At 39.3% G+C, this 16,949-nt stretch overlaps 1 protein-coding gene across 4 annotated transcripts in view; it reads right to left on the reverse strand.

Moving 5' to 3' along the window:
* Positions 1-16,949, reverse strand: part of TBCE (tubulin folding cofactor E) — a 109,711-nt gene that overhangs the window by 29,955 nt on the left and 62,807 nt on the right. For all 4 annotated transcript variants that reach the window (XR_004522490.2, XM_033841829.2, XM_033841827.2 and 1 more), the window contains one exon: positions 6,097-6,181. Coding sequence is in view for 3 of the 4 variants with exons in the window: in XM_033841829.2 (XP_033697720.1) it covers positions 6,097-6,181 (85 nt within the window). In the remaining variant the exon portion in view is untranslated. The remainder of the gene's footprint in view (positions 1-6,096; positions 6,182-16,949) is intronic.

The raw sequence follows: 16,949 nt of genomic DNA on the forward strand, positions 1-16,949 counted from the left end.
ACAGACATAGAAAACAAACTTATGGCTGGTTACCAAAGGGGAAAGCGGGGGGGGGGGGGGGAGGGATAAATTAGGAGTGTGGAATTAACACATACACACTACTATATATAAATAGATAAACAACAAGGTCCTGCTGTATGGCACAGGGAACTATACCCAATATTTTGAAATAACCTATAAGGGAAAAGAATCTCAAAAAGATTATATATATATATATATAAACTGAATCGCTTTCTGTACACCTGAAACTAACACGATATTGTAAATCAACTATACTTTAAAAAAAAATAAACAAACGTGTTTCTTACAAAGTAAATCACAAAGATGACTTGTAGGTTGTCTCGTTTAATTTTCCATTTTGACAGCACACAGTCCAATCTTGTGTTTACTGACAACTAAACGTTATGAATGTTAAACACTTTACATGTACAAGGCTGAACTAAATCCCAAGGTATGTTGTTAGGTGTCAGAAAAATAATTCCAGACAATTTAGAACACTCGTTTATGTACCTCAATCTATCTAAATGTATACAAACAAATGAGTTTTGCATCTAAGAGACTGTACCTAGAGTCTCACATTTACGAAACAGGCTTTGGCTTACAAAACAGTGAAATTTGAAATTTTAGTGAAATGAAATTATGAAATTTATGAAATAGTATTAGTTTTCCTTAAAGGAGTAACACTGGGGGGTGGAAATAGAAATAGGAAAATGTATTGTTCAAATATTATGTGACTGAAATGTAAAAATAAGTATGAGAGCACAAATTTTAAAACCAGCACATTTATAATAAATGAAAAACAACAATGTAAAACAAATACCACGGTTTTCATTTCTGTCCTAAATTTATAACAGTGGTAATGAACAATTCAAGAAGAGACCTTTATTACTGTTTAGTTTCGCTGCAGGCAGAAGAAAGAAGTCAGAAATGGTGTTAGGGTGCAAAGGAGATGCTGTGCCCTTTGCAGATCAAAGGAAAACATCAAACATCAGTCTCCTCTGCAACATTCCTGGCAGGTTTCTCGGAAAAACAAACAGCCCAGCAAATAAAAAATGCTAGCTGAAGAAGTGCCCATCAATAACAGTAAATCTTCAAAGACAAACTAATAATTCAAAGATTCCACTGAGATCTTAGATTATTATCAAGATGTTGCATCTGAACACTGAAATTCTGAACCCTGCCTAAAAGAGAAAAAACTGGGGGAGGGGAGGAGTGAAGGGGGAGAGTCCAAAATGTTTTCTCTTGTAAGCATTCGGCTTGTTCAAGTTCCTGCCTCCTTCGGCCCACCAATTACATATGCAGCTAGGAAAGTCCATACATCCCAACCACGGCTCTTGCAGAAATGAAAGACTCTCAAGAAGCACTATAATCAAGGTTCAGTCTGCCCAACAGAGTTGTAAGATAAAATTCAGGTGCCCAGTTAAATCTGGATTTCAGATAAACAATCTGAAATTTGTTATATACTTAAAATTTTTCATTATAAGTATATATATGATGCATGTCCCATACTTATACCAATAAATGCTTATACTGCTTATCTGAAACCCAAATTTCACCATGCATTTTGTATTTTTATTTGCTGAATCTGGCAATACTACTCAAAGGTAAAAGGGTCCCCAACAGATTCCAAAACTCCTATAGTAAGTATCTTTCTTATTGGGGCTTGTTTAGATGCTGGGAAAGACTGGGTCTCTGGGGAGTTCCTAATAAATGTCATTGACCTTGATATCCTGTTTGTTACAGGCATGCATAGAGCCTTTTCAGCAACACTGCATAACTAACCATTCACCATGAGAGGAGACATATTCACTCTAATTTAATGTATATTGCTGTAATATCTAAAGAATTGACCAGGTGAACTCATTTTCCCAACAAAAAAAAAAAAAAAAAAAGAAAAAAGCTCAGTTGATAAGCACCTTTTTGCACACTGCTTCTGAATGTCACAACTTCTATTTTGCCCTGATTCATGGGAAGCTTCCCAAAATGAAATATCTCTCTTCACCTCTTACAGAGATTCACCCTGCCTGTATCCTATCAGCACATTTAGTGATTTTTTAAAAAATTATCCTATCACTTTATACCTATACCAGAGTAGAGTGCCCTGTGCTATACAGTAGGTTCTCATTAGTTATCTCTTTTATACATAGTAGTGTATATATGTCAATCCCAATCTCCCAATCCATTCCACCCTCCAGGAGAATATTTTATACTGATGCATTAATGCTCATTTAAGAACCTCAGAAAGGGTGAGCTGTGACAGAGCGAGAGAGAGGCATGGACATATATACACTACCAAACGTAAGGTAGATAGCTAGTGGGAAGCAGCCGCGTAGCACAGGGATATCAGCTCGGTGCTTTGTGATGGCCTGGAGGGGTGGGATGGGGAGGTGGGAGGGAGGGAGACGCAAGAGGGAGGAGATATGGAAACGTGTATATGTATGGCTGATTCACTTTGTTGTAAAGCAGAAACTAACACACCGTTGTAAAGCAGAAACTAACACACCATTGTAAAGTAATTATACCCCAATAAAGATGTTAAAAAAATAATAATAAAATAAAATAAAATGAAAAATAAAGTGTATTTTGGATCTGTAAAAAAAAAAAGAACCTCAGAACACTTTCCAACAATCTTATGACGCACACAGGATAAGTAAATCGAGGAGCTTCCATTTGTTAAGTTAGCCAGTGTTGTGGACATGGTTTGGACACCATGTCCCCTCTGACGCCAAGTATTAAACTCCATTCATGGTGCTGAAGAAAAGTAAGATTTTAACATTTCTTGCTCAAAAGAAAAGAGAAATCATGCAATTACTTAGAAAGGGAATATTTTCAATAAAAGCTGAGGGTAAAATACTGACCCGCACAGTTCAAAGAGTTTAGGGTACACCCTTTAGTTTAGGTTGAAAGAAAAGCGCTGGAAATCTAGGGATAAGGCAGAGAGAAATTCAAAGTTCATCACCTTAACTGAACCTCTCAACTCCCCAAAAGACAAGAGATGGAGAACAGAAGCACCTGGGAGAGACACATAACTGGTTCACAGGCATAAATTTGGGATAAACCTGTATACTACTACTGTAAACCGACAGTGTCACAAATATTAATTACAGGTAATTAATATATAACCAGGAGATTGCCATATTTACCTTAGGTTATTTAAGAGATCAGATTGAAACTAAAGAGTGACATGAAGTCCTCTGAACATGGGGGCCTTCCAAGGTAATCTGGTCCACTCCCTAAACTTCTTCTGTCGGTGTCACACCAACTATTCAAGAAAAAATTTTACCTTATTTTTAGAGAACTACACTAAAGAGGAGTTCATTCATAGCCAGGATTTGAGCTTGACTCCAGTGTTTCGTGCTCTACTCATAACCCACTTGGTCACCAATACCTGTCATAGCCATCTCAAAGAGTCAGCGTAACGAACAAATGTGATAACACGGAAACACTGAAAGCTAACTGTGAAGACAGTTCTCTGGGTTAAAGCCCATCTTATATTCTTCTTGAAGGTCGTTGTTAAAACAGAGGTTAGACCTTTGCAAATGTTATTCTATTCTAAACTGAGAAGTCTCATGAGATCAACGTGAGCTGAAGTGGTTGGGGGAAAATACACAGGGAAGAATGTATGCCCTGAGCCGGGCCTTGAAAACCACCCTGTCTGTCCCCAGGTTCTGACCTCAAGCGGCAGGACCTAACCCTGACCGGCAGGGTGTCACCCCAGCAACCTGGGACGCTGGGGAGACTCAAGAAAGCAGCTCACCAAACAACTCACTCAACACACCCTAATATCCTGCATACACAGCAGAGGCCAGCAGACTAGCCTTCATAAGACATGTGCGCCAGAGCGCATAACTACCCTGTTATACTGTGTCTAACAGGCTCAGCCACTTGACAGTAACACGTGCTTCTGAAGAGGTGGGATCCGAATTTTGCTATCAATATGACAACTTCTGACCCATTTTCCTCCTTTAAAATGGGTATACCACCTTTTTGCCATTTACCTATTTCACAAGTATAAGATGGGAACATTTATGATCTGACAACTTTAAATTGCTTTGGTTTCATGAAAATAGCATCTAAGCATTAAAAAAAATGTGTACTGTGGTAAAATACGTATCGCTATTATGACTTTCCAAGTAAAATTTGAAATGTAAAAGAAGACTCCAATGAAGTTACTAAGAGATCTGAATTGGCTTAATAACAAGTACATGTGCTATATTCTGTTTTGTCTGATTTAGAGATTCTAAGATATTGGTATAATCTTTACTAGTTGAAGCCAAGTTCGACCTAATACCAATATAAGCATTAACAACTATAAAGGATAAGGTAATTCCTTTAGTCTAGACTAGTGGTTCTCCACCACAACAGAGCCAATGCTCCCTTGTATATTGCCCCCAAAACAACGCGAAATGGAATTACTAACCCATACAGGATTTCAAAGTCAACAAAATGTCATTTCATTGAAACAAAAGTGATTTATAATAACATAGCATGTATTTCAACATGTAAATGCTCAGGCATGACTGTACTAGGAAACACAACAAAGCAAGGAAATGCTTATTCCAAGGGTAAGAACCTGAACACTAAGTCTGTGCCCATCAGCACTTCAGGGCAAATCCCAGCTCTGCCAGGACTGACACAAGTCTTCATTTTCCTACTCAGAGTAACCAAGACTGAAAATATCACCATATGCAGAGACCATGAAGGACACGTAACCATGGATGATTTGGGAGGTGCTGGGGCAGGCTCCTCAGGGAACGTTCCCTCACTGGAGGTTTTGTGAGGTCATGGTCCAGGGAGGTAAGGGATCAACAGGCCAAGCTAAGAGATTTCTATTTCAACACCTCTCTAAACACATAAATTGCTCCCTTCATACTCTATGACCTCTTGACAGATTCTGAGCTGGCCTCATGCCATGTCTGTCACTACCGCTGGCCTCTAGGAACATGCCAATTCTTCTTCTATCCTGACCTCCCAAAGCTACAGAATGCTCGACTAGGAAACTTATTTTGCTATTATCTGATTTTGACCTTCATTTTAGAGGTTAGTAAATTTAGTCTGATTTAAGGTCATAAAGATTGTTAAAAGCAAAGCTAGAGGCCTCTTGATTACCAGGCCAGGAGTGTGTTCACTGTACCACATTTAAAGAATGATAAGCTTAATAATAACAGATTCTTCCGAGAAACTGAAACTTAGGGAAAACAAACAACAACAAAAATTTGAAAGATAGACTGCCTGAAATTCCCCTCCATCCTTTTCAGAGCTTCACATAGTTTCTCTGAAATCAAGCAGGTAAAAATATTAGTAGATATGCACTATAATGTGTAATTCTTTTCATGATAAGAGCTTTATTTTATTTTATTTTTTAAATAAATTTATTTATTTTATTTATTTATTTTTGGCTGCGTTGGGTCTTCGTTGCTGCGTGCGGGCTTTCTCTAGTTGTGGCAAGCGGGGGCTACTCTTTGTTGTGGTGTGTGGGCTTCTCATTGCAGTGGCTTCTCTTGTTGTGGACCACGGGCTCTAGGAGCATGGGCTTCAGTAGTTGTGGCACGCAAGCTCAGTAGTTGTGGCACACAGGCTTAGTTGCTCTACAGCATGTGGGCTCTTCCCAGACCAGGGCTTGAACCCGTGTCTCCTGCATTAGCAGGCAGATTCCTAACCACTGCACCACCAGGGAAGCCCAAGAGCTTTTTTTAAAATAGTGGCCTAGCATGCCACTGTTTGGATGTTCTGTATTTTGCTTAATCAACTGCTTTTATTGGATATCTAGGCTATTCCTCTTCTAGTATTCACTCAGTGGGTAGTAAATAGTTAATGAATCAATGAGAAATGTTTGGATCCATACAATTAAAAAAAAAACTGTCACAAAACAAAAACACAAAAAAGGACAAGGAAAGCAACCCCACTTGCAAGGTTAAGACTGAGAATTTTAAAAACAAGGAAAAAAACTCTACAAATAGAATTGTCTTTTTAGAATACACCAAATTCTACATTATAACTACCATAACAGTCAAACATGTCTTCTTCTCCATCCCCCCTTATTCAGCTATTTAACATTCTCCTAGATAACCATGCCAATTGGCAATGGAAAATTACCTGCATTTAAAATACACAGTCCCTTCGTGGCTTCCATCATGCTTTCCCCTCTCAGGATTGTCCCATTCTACTCCTAACCAGAGTCCTGGAAGAACAAGAAAAACAAAATGAGCATTAAATTAGGACACAGGTGATGCTCCATTTTTCTGCAAGGAAATACAGTTTGCAATGGAAACCACAGCACACAGACACCACTGGGGGAGAAAGAAATGTCTTTAGGAAAAGACAAGTCAACCTCAGACTCAGAACTTAATCAGCAAATGCAATAGCAAGTTTGGTTCAAAAAGCCAACAAAAACCACAACTGCAGAAAACAACAGTAGCTCAAATTTACAGACAGAAAGTAGAATGGTGGTTGCCAGGAGCTAAGGGGAGGGGAGAATGGGGAGTTCTTGTTTAATGGGTACAGAGTTTCAGTTTTGCAAAATGAAGAGTCCTGGAGATGGATGGTGGTGATAACTATGACAATGTTACCGTACTTAATATCACTGAACTATACACTTAAAAGTGGTAAAATGGTAAGTTTAGTTACGTATAACTTACCACAATTAAAAAAATATATATATATATATACACACACACACATATATAAGATATCTCTTTCAAAGCACCAGAGAGCTAACAAGGCACTGAAGAATTACAAAATTCTTTTTTGTAATTGAATTTGTAATTGAATTACAAAATTCAATTATAAAATTGTAATTACAAAATTACAAAATCTGAGAGAAAAGGGAAACCCAGAGTTAAACGAAGTCTTAAAGCAAATTTTTCCCCTCAAGGCATCTGCTGATTCTGGTAGAAAAGGCTGAAAAGCTAAAATGCTGAACAGGGCTTTGGCCAGAGCTTTTGAGGGACTAAGAGGTCAATAATGAAAATTACAGCCTCCCAAGGAAGATGGAGGTTGCAAGAAACTCTCTAGGTTTCGTACTGGAGCTTGAAATGCCTTGATTTTAAGAGTTAGGAAGGAACCAACTCTAAACAGACGAGCCCTTGAAGGGACTGAAGGTCAACTTCAACTAATCTCATTCCCAGATTTGTTTAAGTGATCTGGGATTGCCAGGGACCCTCGCCATCTGCCAGAGTTAACTTCAGTCCTCTCTGGAGGAAGCTAACACCATTGCAAAGCTCAAATTATAACTCTTCATAATCAATACCTGGCACTCAAACAGAAACAACCAAGCATAGAAAAAGATAAGCATCTATGACTGAAAACCAAGAAAAACAACAGCCAACAGCAGCAGATCCACTGGGCATCTGCATAACAGAGTTTTACGTATGTTTAATATTTTCAGGAAAACAAAAGATAAAATTGAGAACTTCAGCAGAAATATTTTTAAACTTTTTTCAAACCCTAAATGGAAATTCTGGAACTGAAAAATTCAATAATTCAAATTATAATTCAATGGATAGTTTTTTTACAATAGATTATACATAATTTTTTTAAAAAACAGGTGAGAAAAAAATATATACAGAACATAGCACAGTAATAAGTGATGAAAAACAGACTAGCATGTAAGAGACGTAGAGAATACAACGAAAAGGTCTACCATGTATATAGAACTGGAGCCCCCAAAAAGAGAGTAGGGAGAGATTGTGGAAAGAGCAATCTCTGAAGAAATAATGACTGAGACTATTACAAAACTAAAGAAAGGCATCAAGCCACACATTTAAGAAGGTCTAAGAAAAATAAACAGTACAAATGCAAGACAAACAAAAAACAACCACAAAAAAAAGAGAAAACAAAACAAAGCAAAACCAAACTCCACCAGTTGCCATATAACAAAGACAGAGAAAAATCTTAAAACAGCTCGGGGTGAGGGAGAGGAAACAGATTATCTCCAAAGGAAAACAACCAGAAATAGTTGACTGACTTCTCCATAGAAACAGTAAAAGCCAGAACGATAAATGAATAATATCTTCAAAATACTGGGGGAAAAAAAAAGTTAAAAACAAACAAACAAAAACACCCTGGCAATCTGGAACACTGTAATTGGTGAAAATATCCTTCAAAAAAGTAAGCAAGGGGCCCTGAATACCCAAAACAATCTTGAAAAACAGTAACAAAGTCAGAGGGCTTATACTTTCCAATTTCAAAACTTGCTACAAAGCAACTGTAATCAAAAAAGTGTGTTACTGTCATAAGGCTCAGATCAAAGGAGTAGAGTTGAGAATCCAGAAATAAACCCATACATGGTCAACTGGTTTTTGACAGAAGTGTCAAGTCAACTCAACAGGAAAGAACAGTCTTTTCAACAAATGGTGCTGAGACAACTAGATACCCACATGCAAAAGAATGAATTTGGACACCCAACTCTCAAAATAGATTAAAAAAACCTCTTAGAAGAAAACTTTATTTCTAAGGATTTATTTCTAATCCTAAAACTTAAGGATAAATCTATAAGCCATGGATTTGGCACTGGAGTCTTAGATATGGCACCAAAAGATCAAGCAACAAAAGAAAAAAACATAAATTGGACTTCATAAAATTTAAACTTTTTTTTTTTTTTTTTTTGGTGGTACGTGGGCCTCTCACAACAGTGGCCTCTCCCGTTGCGGAGCACAGGCTCCGGACGTGCAGGCTCAGCGGCCATGCCTCAGGGGCCCAGCCGCTCTGTGGCATGTGGGATCCTCCCGGTCCGGTGCACGAAACTATGTCCCCTGCATCGGCAGGCAGACTCTCAACCACTGCGCCACCAGGGAAGCCCAAAATTTAAACACTTTTGTACATCAAAGGCCATTAACAGAAATGGGTGAAAAATGTACCACTCTGGTGGGAGATGTTGATAATGGGAGAGGTTATGCATGTGTGGGGGCAGGAGGTATATGGGAAATCTCTGTACCTTCCACTCAATTTCCTTGTGAACCTAAAGCTATTCTAAAAAACAAAGTCTACTTTTAAAAGGTTAAAATGGTGTGTAATTGATAAAAATATCAAATCACTATGTTGCACACCTGAAACTAATATAATGTTTTAAGTCAACTATACTTCAATAAAAAGATTAAAATGGTAAATTTTATGTTACATATATTTTATAACAATTTTACAGTTTTAATGGAAAAAATGGGTAAAATGGCAAATTTTGTTTTATATATATGTAACCATAACTAAAAAAAAAATTTTTTTAAGGCAACATAATGGCAACTTCAACAAAGAGATATCGACAAGGGTGATCTTCAAGGAAAAAGAAAATTATCCCAGAAGGAAGCCTGAGGATACAGAGGCGAATGAAGGGCAACAAAATGGTAAATATATGGTAAGTCTAAATTAATACTGAAATACGAAATAACAGTAATATTATCTCTTTGGGTTTAAAATACACACAGATTGGGCTTCCCTGGTGGCGCAGTGGTTAAGAATCTGCCTGCCAATGCAGAGTACACAGGTACAAGCCCTGGTCTGGGAAGATCCCACATGTCACACAGCAACTACGCCCATGTGCCACAACTACTGAGCCTGCGCTCTAGAGACTGCGAGCCACAACTACTGAGCCCGTGTATCGGAACTACTGAAACCCATGCGCCTACAGCCCGTGTTCCACAACAAGAGAAGCCACTGCAATGAGAAGCCCACGCACCACAACGAAGAGTAGCCCCTGCTTGCCGCAACTAGAGAAAGCCCATGCACAGTAACAAAGACCCAACACAGCCAAAAATAAAATAAATTAAAAAAAATTTTTTAGTAAGATAAAATACACAGATTAAAATATCCAACGTGTGGATAAGGAAGAAGGTAGGTGGAATTAATGTTCAAGAGTTCTAACGTCTTTGCATGAGTCCAGGAAGAGGTAAAATTACTAATTTTTATTAGGTTTTTATAATTCAAAGACGTATGTTTTATTTTAATCTCTAGGGTAACCACTAAATAATAAAAATGTATAAATACCAAATTAATAGAGGGAAATTTTAAACTAATCAATCCAGTGAAAGAAAAAAAAAAGCAATAAAGAGCATAGGCAAGACAAATTAGAAAGTAAATAATTAGATGGTAGACATAAACCCAAATTACCAACAATTAAATAAAACCATAATGGACTAAATATTCTAGTTAAAAGCGAGCTTGCAAAAACTGTCCTCGGGATTTTGATAGGGATAGCCACTGAATCTGTAGATTGCTATGGGTAGTATTGACATTTTAATAATATTAACTCTTCAAATCCATGAACATGGGATGTCTTTCTATTTATTTATGTCTTCTTTAATTTCTTTCAACAGTGCATTATAGTTTTCATTGTACAAATCTTTTACCTCCTTGGTTAATTTTTAAGTATATCATTATTTTTGATGTGGTATAAACATACAATGCAGTATTATTCAGCCTTAAAAAGGAAGGAAATTTTAACACATGCTACAGCATGGATGAACCCTGAGGACATTATACTAAGTGAAGTCATCCAGTCACAAAAGGACAAATGCTGTATGATTCCACCTATATGAGGTACTTAGAGTAGTCAAATTCATGGAGACAGAAAGTAGAATGTAGTTGCCAGGGACTGGGGGAGGGGAGAATGGGAAACTAACGTGTAATGAGTATGAAGGTTCAGTTCGAGAAGATAAAAAAGGTTTTGGAGATGGATGACGATGGTGGTTGCACAATATGAATGTACCTAATGCCACTGAACAGTACACTTAAAAAATGTGAAAAATGTAACTTTTATGTTATGTGTATTTTACCACAACAAAAAATAAATAAAAATTTAAAAACTGAAATCAGAGTAGGTTCTCTCAACACAGTGGAATTCAGCTGGAAGTCAATAACACAGAACTCATTAGAAAAGCCTCATATATTTAGAAATTAAGGAATATCATTCCAAATTACCTTGCATCAAAAAAGAAAGCACAATGTCAATTAGAAAATACTTTGAACCAAATCCTAATGAAAACGCTACATGTCAAAATGTGGGGAATGCAGCTAAAGTTGCATTTTGAGAGAAACTTACAGACTTAAATGTATACGTTAGGTTCAAGACGGAAAACAATCATCTGTCTCAAAATGTTAAGGGGAGAAAAACAAGTTAATTAAACCTACAGAAAGTAAAAGGAAGTAAATAATAAGGAGTGAAAATTAATAGGACAGGAAAATAAGTAAGACAGTTCTCTGCCCCAAAACATCTTAAAGTTTTCTAATAGGGACAGATGTGTAAACTAACAGTCATTATATAAAGAATCAGTCTTGGAGTAAAAGTAAATTCAGGTGTTATGGGAGCACAGATAAGAAGACAAGTTAATATTGCTCGGAGTAGTTATGGGAAAGACATACAGAGGTAGTAACACTTGAGGTCAGCCTTGAAGAAAAAATATGCCAGGTGAAGGCATAGTGTGAGATTTCATAATCTGTTTATAGGACCTCAAAAAATCCTGAGTAGCTAGAGCTAAAAGTGTTGCCCAGAGGTTGCACAGGAGCATGTAGTTCAGGAGAAAAAGACTAAAGGTGTTAAAAGAGATTGCGCCCAACTGTGTCAAAGAGGTTGCAACGTGGTAAAAGCTTTAACTTTATCCTGCTTCTCCAGAGAACCCTATGTAATAAGCATAGAGAAAAGAAGACATACAGATGGCCAATAGGCACATAAAAAGATGCTCATCATCTAATTATTAGAGAAATGCAAATCAAAACTACAATGAGGTACCACCTCACACCAGTCACAATGGACACCATTAAAAAGTCTACAAATAATAAATGCTGGAAAGGGTGTGGAGAAAAGGGAACCCTCTTACACTGTTGGCGGGAATGTAAACTGGTTCAGCCACTATGGAGAACAGTATGGAGGTTCCTCAAAAAACTAAAAATAGAGTTACCTTATGACCCAGCAATTCCACTCCTGGGCATATACCTAGATAAAACTATAATTCCAAAAGATACATGCACCCCAATGTTCACAGCAGCACTACTTACAAGAGCTAAGACATGGAAGCAACCTAGATGTCCATCAACAGATGAATGGAAAAAGAAGATATGGTACATATATACAATGGACTATTACTCAGCCATTAAAAAGAATGAAATAATGTCATTTGCAACAACATGGATAGACCTAGAGATTATCACACTAAGTGAAGTCAGACGGAGAAAGACAAATACCATATTATATCACTTATATGTGGAATCTAAAACATTGATACGACACAAATGAACATATCTATGAAACAGAAACAGATTCACAAACATAGAGAACAGACTTGTGGTTGCCAAGGGAGTGGGGGTAGGGAAAGACTGGGAGTTTGGGATTAGCAGATGCAAACTATTATATATAGAATGGATAAACAACAAAGTCCTACTATATAATACGGGGAACTATATTCAATATCCTGTGATAAACCATAATGGAAAAGAATATGAAAAAGAATATATATATGTATAACTGAATCACTTTACTGTATAGCAGAAATTAACACAACATTGTAAATCAACTATACTTCAATAAAATTTTTTTTAAAAAGCACGGAGAAACATGACCTCAATTTTAAAGGTAAAAACTGAAGCTTGGGGAAAATATGTGACTTGTTAAAGGGAAAACTCTGTTTCTTCCACTCATCTCACAACACTTCTGACACCAGATGTGTGGGTTTTTCCACACCAAGAGATTCTCCAGTTCTTGGCGGACAGGAGGGGGGGTGCTGCAATTCAACTCAATTCTGACACGGACTGCCTGGAGTTAGTGCAGACCCCTAGGTTAAGGGCTTAGTCCCACAAGATTGCCCCCGCTTGAGACGCTAGTCTCAGGTCCCAGGTTGTCACTTGTACTTCTCACCAACAGCCTATAAATCAGGGGTCGCCACATTCCTTCCTAAAAATTCCTAATTTGCTAGAACGGCTCAGAGAACTCAGGGAAACACTTACGCTTACCAGTTTATTATAACGGATATAATAAAGGAGGCAGATGAAGAGGTACATAGGGCAAGGTCCGGAAAAGTCCTGCGCGCAGGAGTCTCTCCCTGTGGAGTTTGGGGCACCACCCTCTCAGCATGTAGATGGGCTCACCAACCTGGAAGCTCTCCAAATACATAGTTTAGGGATTTTCATGGAGACTTCATCATGTAGGCATGATTGATTACTAACTCTATCTCCAATCCTCTTCCCTCCCCAGAAGATAGGAATGAGACTGAAAGTTGCAGCCTCCTAATCATGCTGTGGTCCTTCTGGTGACTAGTCCCCAGTCTGATGTTATCTAGGGGATTTCATCAGTCTGGATATTCCAAGGGCCTTAGATGCTCTTGTGTCAGGAACTGAGGTCAAAGACCAAATATGAGAACGAAAGAGGCTCCTGGCATCCCCACACTCAGGAAATTACATGGGTTTTAGGAGCTCTGTGTCAGGAACCTGATGCAGAGACCAATACCTATTTCTTATTGTCACAACTGCCAAAATAACACAGCCAAAAAGAACCAGATCCTGTACTAGCACACACACAATTCTTTTGTGTCCTAATCCACTTTTTCTTTTTAAAATTTATTTATTTTTGGCTGCGTTGGTCTTCGTTGCTGTGCACAGGCTTTCTCTAGTTGCGGTGAGCAGGGGCTTGTCTTTGTTGCGATGCACAGGCTTCTCATTGTGGTGGCTTCTCTTGTTGCAGAGCCCGGGCTCTGGGTGCACAGGCTCAGTAGTTGTAGCTCACGGGCTCTAGGGCGCAGGCTCAGTAGTTGTGGCACAAGGGCTTAGTTGCTCCGTGGCATGTGGGATCTTCCCAGACCAGGGCTCGAACCCGTGTAACCCGCATTGGCAGGCGGATGCTTAACCACTGCGCCACCAGGGAAGCCCTAATCCACTTTTTATCAAACAAATGCCTTTAGATAAGAAGTAAATACAGTAATGTTATTCATCATAAAAGCCATCAGAATGAGTTAAGTTGATGGATATCACCAAGAAGAATGCACAACACAAGGCCATTCTTCCACAATACAAAGAACAAGTCACAACTCAAGCTAACACAGGTGGAAAAAGCAAGGCCAGCATTCAGTTGTGATGAGCTGTAACTCTGATGAAGAATAACTATTGTTTGGCAAGGTATTACCCAGGAGCCAGTGCATTAAAGACAGAGTAGCAAGCAGAGAAATCAGTGTAGTACATTTGAGAGAGCAGAGAGGAGTGGTAGCTGGGCAGGACTTCCTCATCAGTTAGCTCCCAAGAGTGTAAGATCCGGCTCTGCCTTCTACATGCCAGGGGTGATAAGACCTTGATTAGCCACAGTCTAGCAAATTCAAATGCACAAAAGATTGAAGCAGACACGAGAATATAAGCTTATTAATTTACAATGATAAATAAAACTGTCACACACAAGCCTAAATCTCTTGACTAACACGAGGACTCCATTCTCTTCCAGGACATCAAGACACATGAAAAACCAGTTGTAATCAGACCCAACCTCACTGAAATCACAAGATTTAAAAATAATGACTCCAACAGCCCAGCAGTCACACTCCTTGGTATTTACCTAAATGGGTTGAAACTTATGTCTACACAAAAGCCTGCACACAGATGTTTACAAAAGCTTTATTCATAATGGCCAAAACTTGGACACATGGACAAATATTCCATCTAGACAATGGAATATTATTTACTGCTAAAAAGAAATGAGCTCTCAAGACATGAAAAGACATGGAGGAAAATTCAATGCAGATTACTAAGTGAAAAAAGGCAATGTGAAAAGGCTACATATAGTAGGATTCCAACTATATGAATTTCTGGAAAAGGCAAAACTATGGAGACAGTAAAAAGATCGATGATTACCACAGCTTAGGGGTGGAGAGAGGAATGAATAAGCAGAGCACAGGAGATTTCTAAGCCAGTGAACTATTCCATGTGATATTATAATAGTGGACAAACGTCACTGAACACTTGTCAAAACCCAAAGAATGTTCGACAGCAAGAGTGAACTCTAATATAAGTGAGGGACTCTGGGTGATGGAGATGTGTCAGTTTAGGCTCACCCACTGTAACACATGTACTGCTCTGGAGCTGGGTGTTGATAGCGGGGAGGCTGTGCTGTTGTGGGCACTCTCTGTACTTTCTGCTCACTTTTTCTGTGAATCTAAATTGCTCTAAAAAGTGGACTATTTAAAAATAATAATAACCCATATATATGACCAATATATTCTACTCCTGTAAACATACTAGCACGAGAAGCCACACCATAACTCAGGAGATTGCTTGGTGAGCATGAAATACAAAGTAAAATTCGATAAATGGAATATTTAATGGTGTTTGGTAAAAGTATCTAGACCTGTCTATCTCATAAGGTCAGTAACCTTAACAGTGAGATAGGAATCATCTCAAGTCCAGTGGCTATAACTCCTGGATCCACCTCCACTCTAGGGCTGTGCCAGGGATACGGTCCCTTTGCCTTCCCTCTTCGAAGTCTAAGATGGGTACTGTCAACATCTGCCTTGGCGATTCTTTTGTCCTGACTTCCTCCTGATATAACTGACACTTGCTTTTTTGCTTTAAAGATATATGACTACACTCAAGTCATCCAAGTGAGAAATTCAGAGAACCTTCCATCTCCATTGAGTGATGTTGCTAATCTGATTCACTGTTGATCTTCACAAAATTACTCTCAGGGAGAGTACCAGCTTAGTGCCTCCAAATACTGTCCACAGCTCATAGCTGAAACAAAGTCAAAGTTTCAATCCTCCAACAGCTGGAATCACCTTACTACACGATTAGTCTAAAAAACCTTGGGGTCTTTGAAATTATGAAGTAGGTTATTTTTAACACTACCCTAGGCAGTCTTAGGAATATTCCAGTGCCTCCTGGAGGTGCTCTTGCTGTTAATCTGTAGCTTGAGAATGTCCTTAAAAGATTTACAATAACATACAATTTTAAAAAACTTAAGGGGAGAGGGCTCCAATCAAGATGGTGGAGTAGCAGGATGTGGAACTCACCTCCTCCCACAAATACATCAAAAATACAACTACAGGGCTTCCCTGGTGGCGCAGTGGTTGAGAGTCCGCCTGCCAATGCAGGGGACGCGGGTTCATGCCCCAGTCCGGGAGGATCCCACATGCCGCGGAGCGGCTGGGCCCGTGAACCATGGCCGCTAAGCCTGCGCGTCCGGAGCCTGTGCTCCACAATGGGAGAGGCCACAACAGTGAGAGGCCTGCGTACCACAAAAATAAAAATTAAAAAAAAAAAACACACAACTACAAACAGAACAATTCTCACAAAACACCTATTCTCACAAAACAATTCTCACAAAACACCTACAATTCTCACAAAACAATTTTCACAGAACAAGTAGAAGACCTCAAACACCTGAAAGGACAAGAAAGATCTCCATGTAACCAGATAAGATGATAGGGAAAAAATAAAAAAGAGGAAGTGGGATGGGACCTGCACCTCTAGGAGGGAGCTGAAAAAAAGAAAGGTTCCCTCATCCTGGGAAGCCCCATCACTGGAGGGGAGATCAGCCGGGACAGAAAAGGAGCTTCAGAGGCTCAGAGGAGAGTGCAACAACCAGTTTGCGGCAGGCAGACAACAGAGAGACCTACACAGATCATCTATGCCACAACCCTACGTCCCCCAGTCTGAGACGCGCATCCACTGGTACCGGTGATGGCTGGGTGCTGAAACTTGGGGTGTAGAGGACAAACCCGGGGAGAGGACTGGTGTTGGCTGCGTGGAGAGAGCCTGAGGGACTGGAGTGTGGCACAGCCGCAAACGGGGGTGGTTGCGGAAGAAGCCTGGGCCCGCCATAGAAGCACAGCGCCACTGATCAGTGTCGCATGAAGGGACAGCCTCTGGCTCCATGCACAGGCCCCCTGCGGGCTTCGGGAGAGCACAGGCCATCCACTGCCTCGGCCGGCTCCTGCCTGGGCAAGCTCACTGGTCCCAGTGGCCACCCAGGCGGGCTCCCATGCCAA

The sequence above is a fragment of the Tursiops truncatus genome, chromosome 16, assembly GCF_011762595.2.
Source record: "Tursiops truncatus isolate mTurTru1 chromosome 16, mTurTru1.mat.Y, whole genome shotgun sequence".
Taxonomy (NCBI): domain Eukaryota; kingdom Metazoa; phylum Chordata; class Mammalia; order Artiodactyla; family Delphinidae; genus Tursiops; species Tursiops truncatus.